This window comes from Cnephaeus nilssonii (genome assembly GCF_951640355.1).
Source record: "Cnephaeus nilssonii genome assembly, chromosome: 21".
Taxonomy (NCBI): domain Eukaryota; kingdom Metazoa; phylum Chordata; class Mammalia; order Chiroptera; family Vespertilionidae; genus Cnephaeus; species Cnephaeus nilssonii.
The window spans coordinates 17488909-17510076 of NC_137092.1; the positions used below are offsets into that span (position 1 = coordinate 17488909).

The 21168-nt window shown below is 41.1% G+C and overlaps 1 protein-coding gene across 3 annotated transcripts in view; it reads left to right on the forward strand.

The window, feature by feature from the left end:
* Positions 1-20129, forward strand: part of PRRX1 (paired related homeobox 1) — a 66838-nt gene extending 46709 nt beyond the window's left edge. Inside the window, exons 2-5 of one of the 3 annotated variants that reach the window (XM_079761267.1) lie at positions 3603-3778; positions 6821-7002; positions 10731-10802; positions 16885-16990. In XM_079761267.1, coding sequence (XP_079617393.1) covers positions 3603-3778; positions 6821-7002; positions 10731-10785 — 413 coding nt within the window. In that variant the 3' untranslated portion in view covers positions 10786-10802; positions 16885-16990. Of the gene's footprint in view, positions 1-3602; positions 3779-6820; positions 7003-7786; positions 8776-10730; positions 10803-16884 lie in introns of those variants that run through there. The other 2 variants (XM_079761266.1, XM_079761268.1) reach the window with 2 other exon arrangements.
* Positions 20130-21168: the final 1039 nt, after the last annotated feature.

Genomic DNA, 21168 nt, shown 5'->3' on the forward strand with positions numbered 1-21168 from the left:
CTATAAACACCTTGGATTTGAAGCATTATGATTTTGGTAAATATGCATCCATATCCCCTTTGGTTATTCTGCAGCTCAGTGAATCCTATCCACTTCTAAATTCCAAGGAATGAGATGCTTCCTGATTAGATGTCAATATCCTTGAATATATATTTCAAAATCAACCTTCACTGTAGCTGTTTTCACAAGCAAGATGATCTTCCAGCAATGATAAAAACACATTGCTTTCTCTCCCTTATGTTCAGTCTAGAATCTGATGGGCTTATCACAGGTCCTTCCAATGCCCCCATTCTTTCTTTTCTTTTGTTAATATGCTTTTATTGATTTTAGAGAGAGGGGAAGGAAGAGGGATAGAAAGACAGAAACATTGATGAGAGAGGACCTCATCGATTGGCTGCCTCCTGCACGCCCCCTACTGGGGATCAAGCCAGCAACCCAGACATGTGCCCTGATAAACAGGAATCAAACCAGTGACCTGGTTGCTGGGTCGACACTCAACCACTGAGCCAACACCAGTCGAGCCAATGCCCTCATTCTTAAACCTCCACAGAGTTTATATGTCCTCTCACACTGCTGCAGAGACTGTGCTGGACCCTGTGCTAGCGTGTGCATGGGGGAAAATGGGGACTCGCACTTTGTGATTCTTGAGCAAAGACAGACGAGCCAAGGGCTGCCACTCAAGCTGTCCCTGTTGCCCCCTCACTGTCTCTTTCTATTATTCACACACTTTGAAGGACATTTGCCAGACCCAGACTCCCTGGACCCCTGTCATTCGTGTGTCTTTTCTCACCTTCGACATGATCTGGACTGGTGTTTTCATTTGTTAAAAACAACAAGAATGTTCGCTGGGAAATTTTTGCTGGAATGGTCTCAGGTCATCATAGCTATTTACTCTCTGTCAGAAACTCTAATTCTCCATTTCCCTGGCTCCCACGCCAGGGGAGCTGGTGCTTGATGGTGGACAGTCAGTGGGATTTGAGTGAACAGTGGAAGATGACAAAGAACTACCAAGGATTCTGTAGCAGGTTGTAGAACTAAGAACAAAACATAAAATACTCTTGTTAGCGATCACAGTTTGGCAGTCCAAGAAGAAACAAGCTTACACAACAGCACAAAGGGTTGAGACTTTGTGATTATATCGGAGAAGCATTTTTTTTCCCTGAGGGAAGAAAACAAATCCTGTCATTGGCTTTATAAAGGATTTCCTCTATATGATTAAAAACAATAGCCTCTGGTCTGGTCTCAGTCTGGGGTAGGTATGGAGGCTAAGGATATTTTGCAGACTTCTGTTTTATGGGAACATGAAATGCAGGTTGTGGTATTGTCGTAAAGGCCTGCATGACGTAGAAAGACCTGAAGTATAGGACATATAGAACTGTATACAAAGAAATTTGGGAAAGAGAATGGGGACAACAGGAATGACTCCAAATATGCAAATTGGAAGAAGAATACAAATGCAATGCAACTAACTGCTCACAGGTGTTTGATCCTAGGTGCTTGCATTCTAGTGTTGACATTGTTGTAAATGAATTTTGCTCATAACTAAACAGTGGTATAACTGGGATGTTGGTTAGAATATTCCAGACCTTGAGAGATCCCAGAAATCATGACCATTAAATTGGTTCCATTCTCGAGATGCCACCGATCTGTTTGTTATTAAGTGTCACAACAGTGACTTGGAAGCAGAGCTCCTCGTAGAGGTTCAATAATACCAGACGCCCAGCCGGCGTGGCTCAGTGGTTGAGCATCAGTCTATGAACCAAGAGGTCATGGGTTTGATTCCCAGTCAGGGCACATGCCCAGGTTGCAGGCTTAATCCCCAGTAGGTTGTGTGCAGGAGGCAGCCAATCAATGACTCTCATCGTTGATGTTTCTATCACTCTCTCCCTCTCACTTCCTCTCTAAAATCAATAAAAAAATATTTAAAAAAATACTACAGAGGTGGTGGGCCAGACCAACCATGAAGTCGAGAGAATGACTATCAGGGCTTCCTACCCGGAGGAAAGTGGTTGAGATCATACAGGTGGTTGTTTTTTCTACAGAACAGTGTGTAAAGACAAGAAAAGTCTCCCATTTTCTCTGAAAACAAATTCAACAGGCTATATCTAGATACTTTAAGAAATGTACCTTCTCTCTTCTAAGTTCCAGGGGCATTGCTGACAAGGCAGCCTGCATGAGGAAGAGGTCTCTGGTCAGGACTTAGAAGCCTCAGTTGTTAGGCACTGAGAGACCTGAGTGAGGAGCTACTGGATTTGAGCGACACTTTGAATGTGCACCCACATCTAGAACATTCCCTAGATTTGTAATAAGGATAATATTAGAGCTCAGGTAGGTGTCATTAGGACATGATAATTGGAGCTAATAGTCTTCTTGAGTGTGTTGTATGCTTACGGTCAGAGAAGATCAGGAGACTTTACATGTTGGAAAAATAGTTAAGAGCTCCTTCCTGTGGAATGTGAAGCAAGTAGCCAAGCTCTCCTCTCTCCATCCTCTCTCACCCTCATATTTCTCTTTGAGCCAATCTCTTTGGAGAGAGAGAGAGCTTTTGGATATGGATGTCCAGTTCATCAGGCCGGGCAAGGAACTTCGGCCTCAGCAGCTCATGCTGTAGGTCTCTGCTTCACAGACTTGGCAGTAGCGTGGGCCTCGGGTGACAGCTCGATGGGGTGCTAGCACAGCTGGTTTTCCGCTCAGTACACACATCCATCATTCCTGGGCTGAGCAGTGGTGGCAAGACAGGAGCACATGACTCTCTACCTACTGTAGATGGCTGGGTGATCAGCTTGCCAGTATACTTTTGGGGGAACTCAGGGGAAACCAAGGAGGGAATTGGACAGTGAAAACTTGGGGTCATGTTTCTCCAAAGGACCGTAAGGTCTTCAGACCTTAGACATCAATTTGGGGGTGAAACTGTGAGAGATCTTTTTGTGCTGTTCCCTGTTCTTGAGTTATCAGAGGGTGACAGGACAAGTCCCAGGCCACTGTCAGCTTAGGTGGATGGTCCTGTGAGCATTAGTTCTGCTCTAGGCTGAGGCCTCAGCAACGACACAGAGCCTTGAGCAAAGCAATTAGGAATCACTGGCTGTTCCCAGGAGAACATATGGTAAAACGGAAACCCCTCTAATCAGTTTACTCTGTAATACTGCATTTGTGATTAGGAGAGAAACCAAGGGGATAGTTGGTCTCCTTGGTTGTGAAACTATCCGAATGAACACAATATTGTCTGATATAAATAAGGTCTAAAGCCATCTACTCTTCCTCCTCCAGCTCTAGAGAAGTCCAGAGAACATGGACAACAGTAAAATTTTCCTTTAGCCTCTTTGACAAAACAGGCTTCACAGAGCATGCAAGAAGTGTCCCTGTGACAGCTCAGGTCTGGTCTCAGATTTCAAAGCAGCAACCAAGCATCAGAACTGCTGGGGTTCTGGGCACAGGATGTTAATGAGCACCTATGGGTGGCATTTGGCTCTAGCACCTTGGCAAAGCAGTGAGCAAAGGGAACAATAGCTCACTGTAGATACACAGAGGAGAAGTATAAAGGGGGAACCCCATCCCTCCTCAACATGACTTCCGCTTCTTATCATTAATGTCCTCCATTCCAGATGACCAGCTGAACTCAGAGGAAAAGAAAAAGAGAAAGCAGCGGAGGAACCGGACCACCTTCAACAGCAGCCAGCTGCAGGCTCTGGAGCGTGTCTTTGAGCGGACCCACTACCCCGATGCTTTTGTGCGGGAAGACCTCGCCCGCAGGGTGAACCTCACTGAAGCCAGAGTGCAGGTAAGCCCAGTCCTCCCCTCTCAGAGCACGTCCGTGAAGACTGCTTAACCCACAGTATCGGAAAGTGACACTTTTACTGTGCTGATCTCAATTTTATATAAAGAAACCTGGTCAGAGCAATGCTAGAAATGGGGGGGGTGGGGGGTGGGGAGCGGGGAACGGGGAGTGCAAAGACAATTTTTGGGTTGGGAGCTATTTTGCCTCATCAAAACCATAATTAAATGTCTTTTTTCTATGTAGAAATTACCTTATTTTCTTCCTCTCTCACCCGACTATATTCTAATGGCTTTTGGAGCCGTGAACATTCCTTGTGCCAGCAGGCCAGAATCCTCCCTCCACAACTTTATTCTTCCTCCAGGAAGTCTTACCCTTTCCCTCTGAACCACGCCCTTCTGACTCTGGTCTTCTTTATAAGTACAGCATGTATCACAACATGACAAGTATTATATTGAATTGTATGTGAGCCAACTTCCCCTACTAGACTGTGAAGTTTTCTTGGATGGAAGCCATATCTTATCATCTTTGCACAAGTCATCTTTTTTCTTCTACTTTTTTCTCCCTTCAAACATTTATCAAACACCTATTATGCTCTTGGAACTGTTTTTGAGTTTCTGGGAATGACTAAGACAATGGCCTCCCTTCAGGATATCACGGACTGGGGGCAGACAAAACAGATGTGTATACCATACTGTTATGATGTAGTAAGATAATCCTCACACTAAAGAAATGTTCAGGAATTAGGGATTAAGCCCTAGTTGTATGGCTCAGTTGGTTGAGCATCATCCTATGCATCGAAAAATTGCTGGTTTGATTCCTGGTCAGGGCACATGCCCAGGTTGCAGGCTGGATTCCCAGTAGGGGGCACGCAGGAGGTAGCTGATCAATGTTCTGCTCTCACATCAATGTTTCTCTCTCTCCTTCTCCCTTCCTCTCTTTCTCTAAAAAAAATCAACAAATATATTTTTTAAAAATCATCATTTAAAAAGCAATAAAACCAAAGAATTAATGATAGAACAGAGGAAGGAATGATCAAATCTGCCAGGGAAAAAAGGAGCAAGAATTCACATATATTCAGCACTGAAACTGTGCCAACTGTCACAATGACCCTGTGAGTAGGTATCATTATGCTCATTTGATTGAGTGACAAAGGATCAGAGAAATTAAATAAATATCCAAGGACAAGTCTTTAACACCTTGTAGCCAATATTTTATCCAACTCTGTAAGACGTTAAAGTCATGTTCTTTCCATGACATTTCACAAAGGAGGTGATGTTAAAGTCGAATCTTGAAAGATATGTCTTTTGACACCTGGACAAAGGGGAAGAATGTCACAGGCAGAGGGAACATTGGGTGTGAATAGACTTAGGTGGGAAATAACTGAATATGTCAATAGACTTGAGTCTGGGCTAGGAGTTGGAAAAATAGGGGGCCAGTGCATACGATCCAAGCTGTGTAGGGTGCAGCCAGATTGGTAGACAAAGAGGTCATTCCCGAACAGTCTTTGTTCTATGCTAAGACATTTTGATTTGATTCTGCAAGTGATGGGGAACCAGTGGATGGTATCAGCAGGGCATTAGTACAATTATATGTACATTTAAAATGATAGCTCTATTAGCAATGTGAAGGGCACATTGAAGCAAAAGAGCTAGGAGTCTGCGGAGCCAGGAAAGATGTGTCAGATTCTGCCTTGACTTCCACCCAGGCCTTCCACTGGGCACCCGTCCACAGTAGTTTCTGTGAAGGTTGCTTCCTAGAATTTTGCAAATGTTCCACCCTACACCATAGAATTTCTTTCTCCCATTCCTTGTCATGCATTTCTATAATTGCATCTAAAACTCTTATTTTGTAGTATTTCAAATTTCCATGTCTGCCTTCTTTTAATAGACTGTGACCTGCTTAAGTCTCATCTCTGTTCCCAGCATTAAGCACGGAGTCTGCAACACAACAGGCACTCCATAAAGATCTCTTGAATGAGTAAATAAATGAATGAGTAAAATCCCATGGCCATCCGGAGAGTTGTAGGATCATGAGTCAGATGTCCTTGAGTTAAAAAATTCAGCCATTTGGCTTCATCTCATTGAACCTATTTCCTCAACTCTGAAATAGAAATAATAAAGCCTAATATATGGAATTGTCATGATAACTAGAAACAATGTATGCAATGTGCTTCTATAAGTTCCTAGCCCTGGTAGCACTTAATAAATGATAGGTTGATTATGATGCTGTCAGCACCATCTAACCCTACAATTGAATGTATTCCATTCAACTTCCAACCTTCAGTACCTTCATTTCTGTTTACAAGTTTCTCTCTAGAAGTTCAGGAAGCTGCTCTGCCTGTGCTCAGCATGTCAGAGGCGCTGGAACATTAATAACCAAAATGATGGTTTACAAATCTTCAGCTCCCTCACCCCTCAGTGGCAGTCTGTGTCCCTCAGTGGGAGTCTGTGTCCTGGGTTAGTCCCTTCTGTCCCATGGGGCTGAACACATCCTTCCATGGCTGTTCTTCTCTGCTATATCTTCACTCTTCAACTGCTGTTCCCTGCATTTCCCAAATAAATCATTTCCTTCTTAAAGCTTGTTGCAGGGCCCACTTTGGGGGAAGATGAATTTTCTTCACATAGCCATAAGTATTATGAAAGCAGAGGAATTTTTACATTTTGAAGGCACTTAAAAAATGTCATTGTCTCTGTGGCAGACGTCTAATGAGATTTTCTTTTTTCTCTAGATTGTCATTACAACAGGGATTATAACCATATTTTGCTATCTCATGGGTTAGTCATGGTCTCACTTCTGGAGTCTTGATTAGTGGAAGTACCGCAGGGTCCCATTATAAGTCTTCACCCTTAAGAGCTCTCTGACATGGCTCACCTCGGGAAGATTACAGCATGTTTCCATTGTTCTCGGGAGAAGTCCATACATCCCCTATATCTTCCTTTGGAAGGAATTGTCTAGTAGAATCAACCAGGACTTAACTGGTGTAACCTCCTCTTCTTTTTCCCCCTCCCCCTCCTGTGCCCTTCTCTCCTCCCAACCATCTTCCAGGTGTGGTTTCAGAACCGAAGAGCCAAATTCCGCAGGAACGAGAGAGCCATGCTGGCCAATAAAAACGCTTCCCTCCTCAAATCCTACTCAGGAGACGTGACTGCCGTGGAGCAGCCCATTGTACCTCGTCCTGCTCCAAGACCCACCGATTATTTCTCCTGGGGGACGGCCTCTCCGTACAGGTGAATGATTGGCCCACTCTCCCTTGCTCTACTTCCACATGTTTCTCAGCGCTCCGTCACGTTCAAAGTTGCTTGTGCAGCTGGCTGACATTTCTTACTGGGTTAACTTCTTCAGAGACACTCAACTTGCTGACATCCCCAGATTTTCACAGGAGATTACTAGTTGCCCCAGGAGCGGGGTTTGGGGCAGAAGAGAGAGGGGCAGGCCATCAGCAATCTCCTCTGAACTCAGGAACTCTTGTAAAGGTTTCAAAGATGGGGAAGGATCTAAAAGAAAAGATCACTAAGCTATGCTCAGAGTCCCCCTTGCAACCATTCTGAAACAAAACTTTACTCCATTTCCAAATTTAAGATAGATCCATTTTTCTATGCTCAAATAGGAATTGAATTTGTAAAGCTGTAATTCACATAAAACTAATTTTGAATTGGAAGGAAGAAAGGAAGGAAGGGAAGGAAGGAGGGAGGGAGGAAAGAGAGAGGCACAGAGAGAGAAGGAAAGAAAATCCAAAATTATTTTGATCAGTTTCATGGTCACAGTTCTGTGTTAGTAGAGGATGTCTTATGGTTCAAGTTGCCTTCCTATTCTATTGCTAAATCTTATCTACTTATCTGAAGTTCTTTGGGGGTCAGTTTGTTTGTGTGGGATTTTTAAAGTATAAAAGCAATGTATAATTTACACTAAACTTTTATATTAAAAAGGTGAATATTTTTAAAGAAGCAAATAACAGAGTACTATTTCAATGTCTTGGAGAGGCCTTTAACTTCCATTTGTTATGTTGTTCAGAATTATAGGTTAATGCCAGAGGGAAGCTGAGATACAAGTGCCTAACACATTGTCGCCATATAAGTGCCTTTCTTTGAACCTAAACCTGGGTACTCTTAGAAACGAGATCAAGATTATCTCTGGCTGACTGCAGTGGAGAAAGAACTATTTCCAAGTTCATTTATTGTGCTTTGGTTACCTTTTTATTGTTAAAGTTCACTAATGCATTAAAGAGATGTTTAAATTAATTATAGATTATCCCCCCCCCCCAGTGGAAGCTGAACTCCTGATGTAAAATGCCACATTGTGAAACGCAAATATGTTTCAAACGTTGATTACTCTAATCAAAGCAAAAGTCCTCACCTAAATATTCTTTTTCTTCCAAATCAGTTTCTTGAAAGAAACACCAGAAATGCATTTGAAAATCTCTTTTGTGAAATTAGCCTGAATTACTTTGGTCTTAGTACAGACAGACCCCTGCTGTATAGAAACTGGAAACTCTTCTTGCTCTCAGACATGGTACGCCTTGCTGATTTCAAAAGATTAGTCATATCTTTGGGTCCCATTTAAAATTCAGACTCCTCTCCCATAGAATTTATTCAAGACCCATTTTGAAGACCATTGTGAAATCACCTAGTCTTTAATATTTTTAAATACCCAGAAGTCTGCTGTGTTTCTCTGATAAATATTGATAGCTCATAGACTCATTAAATGTCTTGGGAAATGGATGTGGTTCCAAGCTTGATGTTTCAAGGTCTCTGCTTTGAATTTGGTCATAGCCAGGAAGTCCTGCACCCTTTTCTGCCTGGGTCCTACATAGGAACTTTCATACCAGATGGCTGTATATACAGCAACCCAGATGGCTGTCTATGGTCTTACCAGTGAGAGGCTGAGGCAGTCCCCTACAGCAGTGGGGATGAAATCCTTCCTGAATTTATACTGGGTTAGGTTACCAGACCTCAGCAGAAGTTCAAACCCCGGGGCCAGCATCATATATATTATGTATATGGGCGTCTAACTGAAATTATTAACAAACAGTTTATGTGTGCCAGTTTGGGAAATGTTCTATTTTAATTTGAAAGATTATGTAGAAATATTAGATACATTAAAAAATACTCATAATTCCACCATCTTGACATAACTAGTTTTGTTTACTTTTTCAATTAGAGTTCAGTATTTTATATAGTGTAGACTTAGTGTATATATTATTTTGTATTCTGCTCTTTTCACTTAATATTATATAACCTAGTACTTTTTACTCATTTCATGGTATACTTTTATATCACTTCTCTCTTAGCTACAGAGTTTGTAAAATATAATTCATTAAAAATTTATAGACTTTGTTCATATTCTGTATGAAGAATAAGTTAATCTCCAGCTATAAGTAGAAAAAACACACACAATGTTTTAAAGCAGTAATTTAATCAATAATAATGTTGTTTGACCCAATATTCTATTTTGATTAATTTCTAAAAGTGGCAAAAAGCTATTCGGTTTCTTGGAGATTTTTCTGCTATGTTTAGACACAAAATACTTTATGATTTTGCATTTTGAAGCTTGGTAGGAAATAGAAGTTTTGTTAAGGAATGATAAAAAAAAGTGATGAAAAGCAAAGCAAATGGTAGACCTTTTGTGTTATGGAAAATTAACTCGCTATTTCTGTTGGTACTATTATGTCAAGTTAGTTATCTCCTATGTGATGTTGATTAAAAGGCATTTCTCTTGGTTAACCCTTGGAATGCTCTAGTGTGGTAGTTCTGTCCTTGCTCTGGTTCCAAAGAAGAAACTAAACATTCGCCCAAGCTTAAGCTTTTAGCAAGCAGAATTAGACCCAGTGCGCATGATCCCTGTTTCTGTCCAAAATTTTAGGACACATGGCCATATTTTCATTTAAATTAAACCGGACATTATATTGAAAATAGTAACAGTATAAGACTGGGAAACGATGTAAACATGCTCTTTGATTTAGGGTCTGTCTAACAGAAGACACTGAGGTGTGTGGACATCCCCTTGGGGTGACTGATGGGGCTTGACCATGCAACCCAGGGACAGTGAGAGGGCAGTTGTGTCAGACAGAACAGGACAGTTTGCTGACTTCCACAGAGAAGACAGGAAAAAAATAAGACTCAGAGCAACTGTGTTCATATGTTCAGGATTATGGGATAGGAAATAGCCAACACTTTTTTTTTTCTGGGTGTCTTCCATATCTAGAGTAGTGGCTGTATAATTTATCGTCCAAACTGGGACACTTCTGAGAGTGAAAGGGGCGTGCTATTAATAATAACACTAGAACAACAAGCATTCAACTGGGATTGTCCCTGGCAAACTGGGACATATGGTTCACACTATATTTTTAGCACGTCATGACCTCATTCATTCCCGTGAGCATGCTAGAGGTGGTGATGTCAGGCAGGCAACCAAGTTACCAGAAGGAGCAAAGCATTCGCTAACATGGACACTACTAGCCTAGTAGGTGTCTTCTTTATCTACCTGCAGCCCGAGGAAGAGGGCTTGTTTTTGACACACACACACACCCCCCCACCCCACGGTTTAGCTCAGAACTGTTTTCCTTCGATGAAAATCATACCTGCACCAGAGCTATTAAGACTCCCTATCTTGTAGTGCTTTGCCTCTTGGGTAGCACTAATTAACCAAGCCCTGGGCTTTGGGCTGCTATTTTAGATAGAATAGTAGAGAAGCCTTTCCCCAGAGATGCCCTTTTCTATAATAGCTAGAGAGTGGCCTGGCTCTGCAGTATCGCTCTGAAGGGCCATTTCCAGAGGGAGGGTTGGGCTTCCAAGAGAACCTATGACAAGTAAAAGGGAGGCCAGCTATCCTTGTCCACAGTTTCTCTCCTCTAACCTTCTCCTCCTCCTCCTCCCCTCCTTTGGTCGTGGTCATGGTGCTGCCTGACATCTGCTGAACGCATTTGGCTCATGTCTCCCTTTCACACTTTCAAAAATAGATCCTCGTCCCTCCCAAGATGTTGTTTACACGAGGGACTTCATAACGGATTCTAACGGAAGACACTGAAAAGGTAACTTGTCAGAGGGGGAAGAGGGTGGCTGCTGGGGGTAGGGTTTAAGTGGGAAATAAGAGTTTGTTTAAGAAAGCGGGACTTGCGGTCCTAGAAATGAAAGCAGGGAGGTCCTTAATTGGGGACTACCATTGGAAACCAACCGGAGCTGCAAGAAAATGGGTCTGTAAAGTCTGTAGCCTAGAGCAGGGCTCCTCAAAAATGACTGGGTATATGGATTGCCAGGGACAGCGTTACAATACAGACTCAGCTTCTGTGGTGCTAACAGGCATTCATGTCATGCCACACTGTTGACACTTGGGACATAATTGGAATAGTGAGGCTTTATATGACTGTAGGGTGTGGGGCAGAGGTCGGAAGAACTGTGTTCTTGTCCTGGCTCCTGTTGCTTCTCAGGCCAGTTGGATCATCTCTCTCTCATGTAACCTTGCATCTAAGATTGAGCTAGTTACAGTTTTCCTATTACCTACTTCTCCGGGGCGTTTGGAATCTATAGATAAGCAATGTGCATTTCAAAAAGGAAGTCCAAAAATTATTGAGACAAAGGAGGGATGCAAGGCTTCCAATATAACACATCTGTAGAAAGAAGAGTTAAAAATGGCAGAAGGATCCCTGGACACGCAGTGCAAACTGAAGGCTTATCAATGAAATAGGGTCCAAGTGTATTCACTTAAAAAGCTGAATTTCAAAAATTAACTTCTGGTTTTTAAAAACAGAAATTAGAAATGATCATTTAAATCATAAAAGATCACTTCCAAAAGGAAACTTTAGTTTCCCTCTCTAAGAGTAAACTTCCCTAGGAAAACTCATATTAAGTTTTCTTAGATGAAGCAAGTATACCTCCGTGTTCTTGCACTGGCAAATGAACAAACCTAAGAGACGGTCTCCAACCTCTACACATTACAGAGTCGGGCAAACCTCCAGCTCCATAGCCTTTGGAAAACTCCTGAGCTGGGAAACCCTAGAATCTCAGAAAGCACATAGATGTCTTGGGCTAACCGATCTGTCTTTGGGATGGAATTCTCAACAGCTTGTCATCATTTATCCAAAAGGGACAAATAGAAAAACAAAGTTAGAGTTGAAAACTTGTAAGTCAGTTATTATTATCTTCCCCTCTGCCCCCCCCCCAACTGTCCTCATTGTTTTGTGACTTATGGGACTTACACTCTGGCTGCTGAGGAAGTAGAGAGGCAGATGCCTGCCAGTTTCCTGGCTTTAAAATCATATCATGTATAGTATCTTCCGGACTTCTTGGTGTTTGGCAGCCATTGTGACACATTTTTCCTCACAACAACCTCTCAGGGTAGGTTGAAGTCATCAAAAATTATTTGTCTCCAGTGAAAACAGAACTCTGCCCCTGCTGTTGGTTAGCACGCTGCATTGTATGGCTGAGCGCCATCTGTTAGGCATCTCCAAATAAGGAGATGGAAAATGTTCAAGCTCACGTCCATGTGTCCACTCTGTGTGAGTCTCAGGGTAGACTTGCTGAGTTGACAGATGGGATATGGGAATTTCCTTTTCATCTCTAATTCTTCAGTGCACTTTATTCATCAACCTAGTTTCTTAGTCGTGGGCACAAAGAACTTGACATTAATTAAAATGAAATAGAAATGTTGCTTGAGCCAACCTCCATGAACCCCCAGTCCCAGGGTCATGTCGGCATTATCATGTTAGAAAGAGTTCATGTTTGCCAAGACCGGTTTGGCTCAGTAGATAGAGCATCAGCCTGCGGACTGAAAGGTACCAGGTTCGATTCCGGTCAAGGGCATGTACCTTGGTTGCGGGCACATCCCCAGTGGGGGGTGTGCAGGAGGCAGCTGATCGATGTTTCTCTCTCATCGATGTTTCTAACTCTCTCTCTCTCTCCCTTCCTCTCTATAAAAAATCAATAAAATATATTTAAAAAAAAGAAAAAGTACATGTTTCTTATTCATAAAGCAAGACCAAAGGGCAGGATCTCTGGGTGTTGGTCAGCAGGCTCTTGGTGTGATCCCTGTGCTTAATCTGTATAAATCACTTTGTTTCCATCTCAGCTTTTTGTCCCAGGAAGCTTACTCCCGTATAGGAAAGAGTGGGTGCTTTACATGATTCCAATGGTCCTGTAAGTTTAGTTGAAAACAGCTCATTGCCTTTGGTGTCTGTCTTGTAAGAAAACATTCCAGGGTTCTCTTTCTTTGCCCAACACAGAGCATTGTAAGTTTTGATGACACGGAAAACAGGTGGTCATGAACATTCTGATTGGTAGCCACTCAAGGCTCTCTTGCACCTGTTGTCATTTTTGCAAGCAGGTCCTCTCCATCTTCTAATGCTGTTTTAAAAGCATGACTAAACTGCTCTTGGAGTACCACTCACTAATTCTGTCTTTTCTGACTTGTAACAAGTCTTGAGGCCTCACCAGCACGTCAAAGGACTGCTCCCTACTTGCCTACATGGCACTTTTAATTCAAGTTGAGAATCTAAACCCATGTCCAAGTACTCAGGGAACACAGGTTCACAATCCTTTCATATGTGCACAAAAGTAGTCTCACCGTAGTCTCTATTTGTACAGTTAGATGGTCTAAACATTTGTTAAGAGGCTCTGAATTAAGACTCACTCTTAGTTTACCTCTTATGGCTATGCAATGCTGGCATATTTCAGGTAAATTTTTGAAAGTTTCTAACTTTCCTGAACATTTATCAAGTGCAAATGCTATTACTTGCCAAGTTCCTAGGAAAGTGCAAAACTTACTCATGAATATCAACCACTAGCTTGAGGCCTCACTGATACAGCGATGTCCTTGTAACAACCCACAGTACAGTCGGACAGGAAGCTATTCTCAACTCTGATCAGGTTGCCTTTTAGGGGGAAATATCTCAGTGAAAATCCCATCTCCTGTGCAAGACAGAACCCTAATTTACACTAACTTGGTTTCGATATGGAAAGTGGATCAATATTCACCTCCTTTGGAATATGAATATCTGGCCTGCATTAGTGAGAGAATCTCAGTATTTCCAAGACATGTGTTATCATAGTAAGTCTTCAGACTAGACCAGTGGTCGGCAAACTGTGGCTCGCGAGCCACATGCCCCTTGAGTGTGGCTCTTCCACAAAATACCACGGCCTGGGTGAGTCTATTTTGAAGAAGTGGCGTTAGAAGAACTTTAAGTTTAAAAAATTTGGCTCTCAAAAGAAATTTCAATCGTTGTACTGTTGATATTTGGCTCTGTTGACTAATGAGTTTGCCAACCACTGGACTAGACTATCAGATGAGACTAGTAAACTTTGCAGAAAATACAGCAAGCATGGTTCTATAATAGATAACATTGAAATCACAACTATAGCAATTTCAGTTTTATAAGTGCTTTCTCAAGAAGTTTTAGTCTTCTGTTTTAGGAAGCCATCCAAATTCATTCTCAGTACTTAACGGATATCACAGATAACTCACAATTCCAGCCTCTCTCCTATGCATTTAAAATGGTTCTATGTACCATCTCCAGGGCTTCATTCTCTTACAAAAACCTGGTTGAGAAAGCCGGTTTGGTTGATTTTGTGGTCTATGACTCAGGTTCATGTCCCCAATCCAAGTATCTCTTTTCTTACCAACTTAGATCTTTGATTTATTTGAAATCTTAGATTTCAGTGTATCCTTGAACTTCCTTGAATAGAGGATTTATGGCTTCACATATATTTCTGGCAGGTTCTTGAATGGGAGCAGGCAATTCATATAAAAATTAAATGATTAGTCCTAGCCGGTTTGGCTCAGTGGATAGAGTGTCGGCCTGCGGACTCAAGGGTCCCAGGTTCGATTCCGGTCAAGGGCATGTACCTTGGTTGTGGGCACATCCCCAGTAGGGGGTGTGCAGGAGGCAGCTGATTGATGTTTCTCTCTCATTGATGTTTCTAACTCTCTCTCCCTTTACCTTCCTCTCTGTAAAAAAAAACACACAATAAAATATATTTTTTAAAAAATTAAATGATTATATGTATGTGGGTTTGGAAAAATGAAATTTCTTGGTATACTGGAAAGACAAAAGAAAACTTGTTCAATTTTAATGGGTTGTTCTGATCAGTTATCTCACTCCTAATTGAAACCTTTAACTGGGACTCTTTTTCTGCTTCTGCCTTTGGTAGACAGTGGTAGAAGTGATAGTCTATTCTATTAGTCTAACCTGTATTAATATTTGTTCATGTTCATGTTAAAAGATATTGTTATGGATATGCAATCACCAGTTCCTGTTTTGTCATGTCTTTTCTAATTTTGTACATTCTATTAAGATAGCCAAATTAACAGGGAGGAATAAGTTCCTAAGAATAAAAGCATATTGGTGAAATATTTTCAGAATCATTACACATAGCAGGATGACAAAGAAAAGTGACATTGAGCTAGAATCAGTTTAGTCTTACTTATCTATTCATTAAATACGTTCTTGAATGCCAATTGTGTGGTAGATAGGATGTTAACTACCTGAAGAGAAAGAGGTGAACAAGGCAGATATGATGTCTCATCTGTGGAACTTACAGTTGAGGAATTAAAATAAGTGCTAAGAGGAAAAGTCCAGGGAGCGATAGGAGAACCTAATTTTGTATAGATGGTTAAAATCATCAATCCAGAAATTAGTAAGAGCAAAGCAGGCAAAAATGAAATGCAAGAACATAAGGATCTTTTATAACCTTTCTAAATCTTCTTCCTTCTGCCATAACACACACACACACACACACACACACACACACACACACACACACCAGTGCTATGAGTATTTTACATTAAGGATGTGTATTTTTGGAAAGACCTAATAACCTGGGACTAATTATATTTCTTCAACCTAGTCTTCCTGGGTTAATTGCTAGTATCTGAGCTGAAATAGGCTATTGTGGATCTTGACTATAAGCCTTAACAATGCGGTGTCCCAAATAAGTATTAATGATACAGTCGCTCTATTTGTGCAGTAGCTTTAGGTTTCTCTCTTTCTGGTCTGTCACTTGATTCCCAGAAGCACAAACTCCTGTGTGGCTGACAAAATTGCATTGGAATACAGGCAATGGAAGAGCACACATCATTCCATTTGTACGTCTACCTCAGTAGGAAGGGATTTTGCTAATCTTAGAAACAACTAGAAACATTTTCATTTAATTAAAACGAGTACCCTTTTAACTGTTTATATAAAGTAATGGATAATTTGCATCCAAGTCAAAGAAACCATTACTCTTTCCTTTAGAAGAAACTCATGGGTACAAGTAACAGAAAACCACCAATTACAAATTTCTTCCCAGTGATATTCCTAGGTCTTAATTACAATCTCTGACAACAAAAGAACAAAAACTTCAGGTTTTTCTCAGCAATATGGACAGTGGGAAACAGGTCGGGAATCCTAAAACTGAAGCCTTTGCTAGCTTATCTAGGATATTTAAACATCTCCAAAATGACTGACCCAAAAGCAGTGTCCAGAGCTACTCAAGTCCTATTGAAAAGTTATCAAATCAAGGCCAAACGGGATGGGTTCCTCTTGATTGGGCAATGCTTGGTACTATCAACCAGGGAATGGAGAACAGCACAAAAGTTATCTTGGGTTGTTTAATGGATTCTCCAAGAATGGTATTTAGTATGGTATCTATTGATCATCTAAAACGTGTTAGAGTGAAAGTCAGCGTTCTAGAGTGAGGAAGGCAAAACTTTTTCTTTTCAAATGCCTCCTTTTCTTTCTTGTTGCTCCCATATGCCAGAGATGTAGTCAGGAAGAGGGCTTTGAATAGTTTCAATTGGATAGTTGATCACACACCTGTTATTCAGCACAAGCAGCTTTCTTCTCTCACCCCAGAAATAAATCGTGACTCACTGAGTCCAACACAGCGAATGCCTCTCTCCCCCATCCCTTGGTCCACTCTCCACTGCTCTCCCCTGCCCTTTCAAACACTGCCACCCTTTTCCAAGTGCCTTAGACTAATGGAAATCTGGGGCTGTAAGGGACCTCAGAGGCCATCTTGTCCAACCCTCCTGTCCCTGCCGGCCCCTGTTCTGAGAGTCATACCCATCTGGGGCACAGACTTACAGCTTCGTGAAACTAATGCCTGTTATTCTCCCTGCTCTCTCCTTTGTCCCTACAGTGCCATGGCTACTTATTCTGCCACATGTGCCAACAATAGCCCTGCACAGGGCATCAACATGGCCAACAGCATTGCCAACCTGAGACTGAAGGCCAAGGAATATAGTTTACAGAGGAACCAGGTGCCAACAGTCAACTGAGGAAAAAAATAATTAAACAGGCCTAAGAAGAAATCCAAAAAAAAACATAAGACACCTATCCTGTTCTGTCATTTCTTCATCTGCTGGAAAAAAAATAATAAAAATAAACAAACCAAAAAAACAGAACTAAACTATTGGGACCATGGCAGAGAAGCACAGGAGAGGAGCCAAATGAAAATTAGTTACCAAACACTCCTCCCTCTGGGACACCAGCAACACTTGTTTCTGGGTGTGTTCATTTTGTTTTCCCTTCTTTCCATGCTTTGCTTCATATACTCCGAGCTTCTTCAGTTGGGTTCAGTCCCTGCCCCTCCCTATGATTGTATGGGTTTTTAAAAAGTCTACGACAGCCAAAGAAGCCATATACATATATATCAGAATAATTGCCTATAGTCTCCTCATTGATGAGTTGAAACCTCAGTGCCTTGCCCCATCCTTCTTCCCAGTTCTCTGCACAGAAGCTCCAGGAACTTCTGAAAAGCCAATCTTTCTAAAGAATCTGTGCCAGACATGATTTTCTTTCTCCCTGTCTCCATCTCCGCTAGTCATGGAAAGGGTTTTCCATCAGCTACTGGGGGGTAGTGGGGGACAGAAATAGTCATGTGTAACATCTGGTCACTGGCCTGTCTGTTCCAGTTTGATTGGCTGTGTCTGGCTCATTCTAAGCAATAAGCTCTAGACCTAAGCTCTAGATTTAAGCTCTAAGCTATAGATAATATCACCATCATCCCTATCTTAATAATCAGCCATCTTAAGTTAAAGATGTTTGTTGTTTTTGAAGGATTTGCTGTCATGGACAATTTGGTAGATAAACTATTTTTCATTTGAATGAGGGAGAGAAATTTATCTCGGAAAACAAAGACCGAGTTGTGAAAGGCATAGCCTATATCTCATTGGTGCCTTAAGGGTCATCAGATGCACACTTATATATATACTGTATATATTTATATATTTTATATATATATATAAAATATTCTTGCAAGCTCAAGTTTGCAGTTTCTCAAACACCACGAAAAGCAAATTTCACACCATCACCACTGTCCTTCTCCCTACAGTGATGCGACTTTTTATTGGGGATTTTGTTTCCTTTCTCGCTCTCCACAAAATTCTCATTAAGGTCCACAGGGCAACTTATAGAGCAGCTGTTGAAGAACAGGTCTTGTTTTCACAATAGGGCTTTAAATAAATGAGAAACTATGTGAAGCTTTAAGAATGTCCTTGAGTTTAGAGGCTGAGCTCTGGTGGAATGCTGGTCTGTCCTGATCTATCACGGGAATTACACTTAGAAAGGGGAGGAAAAGCCATTTGGCCATCTGCCCTTTTTCTACTCAACAGGAATCTGAAAGACACATGTTTATTGGAATACTTAAAGGTTTGTCTAAATTTCAAAAAAGGCAATTATTTTATTTTCTAATATTTTGAAATAAAGGTTAGTGGCTAGGGCTGGGAGCCAGGACTGACCTTTCTTTGTTTCTTTCTCTTTGTTTCCAGCTGTGCTTTTGTGACTTGTCAGGTGGACTTGACCAAACCCCATTACCATGTGGTACCTCAGTTTACCTTTTTGTAAAATGGGTTTAACAATACTTACCTACCTCACAGGGGTGTTGTGAGGCCCTATTCATTTGCTTCTTCATTCTTTCCCATATTCTCTGTATTTCCAGCACTTTGTAGCCATGAAAGGAAGGGGACTATAAAAGTTTTCAAGGCTAATGGAAGGATACAGTACCTTGTTTTCTAGCAAGGAAATGCTACCTTGCTTTTAATGCTTATAATTTTGCATTTGGAATAGGTTTATATTTATAGACTTCTCAGAATTCACATCATTTGACCAAAGTAATCTAAGATACACAGAACAAACACATTTTCAATTTACATTTTCATCCTGGCCAGCTTGATTGTAATAACATTAGTTATCAGTGATTTAAAAGCTTCAGATGATTTTGGCCAAATATGTCAACTTTCAGTGACAGGCAAGGAATTGGGGTTTAAGATGCATTTGAGAACTTATTTGTTTCTTGCTTTGGCCTACCAGATTGAGCTCATGGTGTTATATTTTCAGTCAAACATCCCCCAATCTGAAAATGTATTTTGAATGTTGATTCTGTACTTTTCTCTATAACAAGAAGGAAGCCCATCTGATGCATTTTGCTCTCATCAACCAATTTCCTGTGTGTGTTTCTTTTCACCTACTATTCAAACATTTCTTACCAAATGGTTCACATAAGCTGGCTAACAACACATATTACTTGCTTCCCAAAGAGTCCCTGGACTGATTCTTTTGTCCCATTAGCTGCTGTGGATTATTGAGTTTCGAAGGAACAGTGCATCCTAACAGATTAAAACATTCTTTGTGAAATCAGCGCAATCCAAGAAATTGGTAAACTTTTGGAGTTGGAGGTTTAGGAAGAATGGCTGGAAGAGGATTTGGATTATAGGGCAGGGATCAGAAATCATACATTAAAAAAAATTGCTAAGAGGGGCGGAATCTTAGAAGAGGCAGCCAAGAGATAGAGGGTCATGTAAAGTCATTTGAAGCTTCTATCTTGACTTCCATTTTCAGTGGTGAACAGAAAGGTCTGAACCCATAACCATAATGCTAGGTGAAACTGGGCAGTTTTACCCAATATTGCAATATTCCCTGAGCAAGAGATGTCTGGGAATATCATGGAAGAACCAGTATTGGTCAGCCATAGGAACTGGCATTGTTGGTGAATGCATACCACAAGCATCTATTATCTAAGCACTTGATCAAGAAGTATACCCATGGTATAAGCACTCAGTGTTGTTCATTTATTATTGACTTGACATAAGTAGGAATTCATATGTGTTTTGGAGGAGTAACCTTCTGGCTCCTGAGCCAGGCATCAAGAGAGGGCCTCAGAGCCACAGAGTTCAAAGGCATACCCCTGCTCCTCACCATCATTATACTCAGATACAGATGAATACTTACAAACTCTCTGTCTGTGTCCCCAATCCCTTGGAAACAAGATGCTGATTTATGGGGTATGTGGCACGTTAAATGGAACCAGAAGAGGTGACCGAATAAAAAAGGGAATGACATTTAGGGCATAAAGATCTCGTAAGAAATGTAATATGTAAATTATATCTTGCTTTATGATGTAAAATATACATTGTTTGCGCTAGAATAGAAATGATTCCTTTCCAATAAAAAGAAACAAGGATACCACACATCGTCTTTTGTTATGTGCCGTTGAGTCTGCTGATTCTTTTCTCTTTGAACTTCAAAAACAGGCCTGCCTAAAATTACATTTGGAGAAGAGTGAATGGAAGAGAGATTTATAAACAAGAAAACTTTTTATCAGAGCGTGATATTATTTCCTAAAAAGGAAAATAGCCTATTGTTCCTCAAAAGGAAAGAAAATGGTGGGAAGAACAGGGCACATTTATTAGTATAGCAGGGAAGTATAGAGAGAAACTTAGGAGGGTTTAGCTATTTTTCCACCCACATCTTTATCATCCATAATACTGATATCACATGATAAAACAGACTTCAGACAAAGTATAGCCTTTTATTTTAGAGTAAAGAAATAACAAAGTAAAAATTTTAAGCACCTATCATGCATAGTGCTGGGTGTGTGGTAATGGAGGAATAGAAAACCCAAATTAGGAGACATGGGTTCTGTTTTCATACAAATTAAAGTCTGAATAAAGGGCAACTCTGGCAAGAACAAAATGTATGCCACAGTTCAAGACAATAAATGTGTTAAACCCATAACACAGACAGGAGGGAAGAAGAGGAAGAAAGAAAGCACTATGGGCTGGAGCAGCACAGGGACCTGAGTTTCATCAGCCAGGATTCGGGCAGGAGAAGAGGAGGGGGAGGCCTTTCAAGTGGGAAAGTGGAGAAGTGGGATGAAGGCAGAGATACAGGAATGGGGAATTTGTGTTTGGGCACCATGGCTAACGGGATGAAGAGCTAATTTTGAAGCAGAGTGAAAAGAAAACACTGGAAACTGAGGTAGAGCCTTCATCTTACAGGGAGTTTGGACTTTTCCTCAGGCTGTAGAGATCTATTGAAAATTATTAAGCAGAAAAGAGTCAGGCAAAAAAAAATGTAGCAGAATTATTGTGGTCAAAAATGAAGATAAATTAGATCAGAACAGGAACTAGAAGCAGAAGAACAT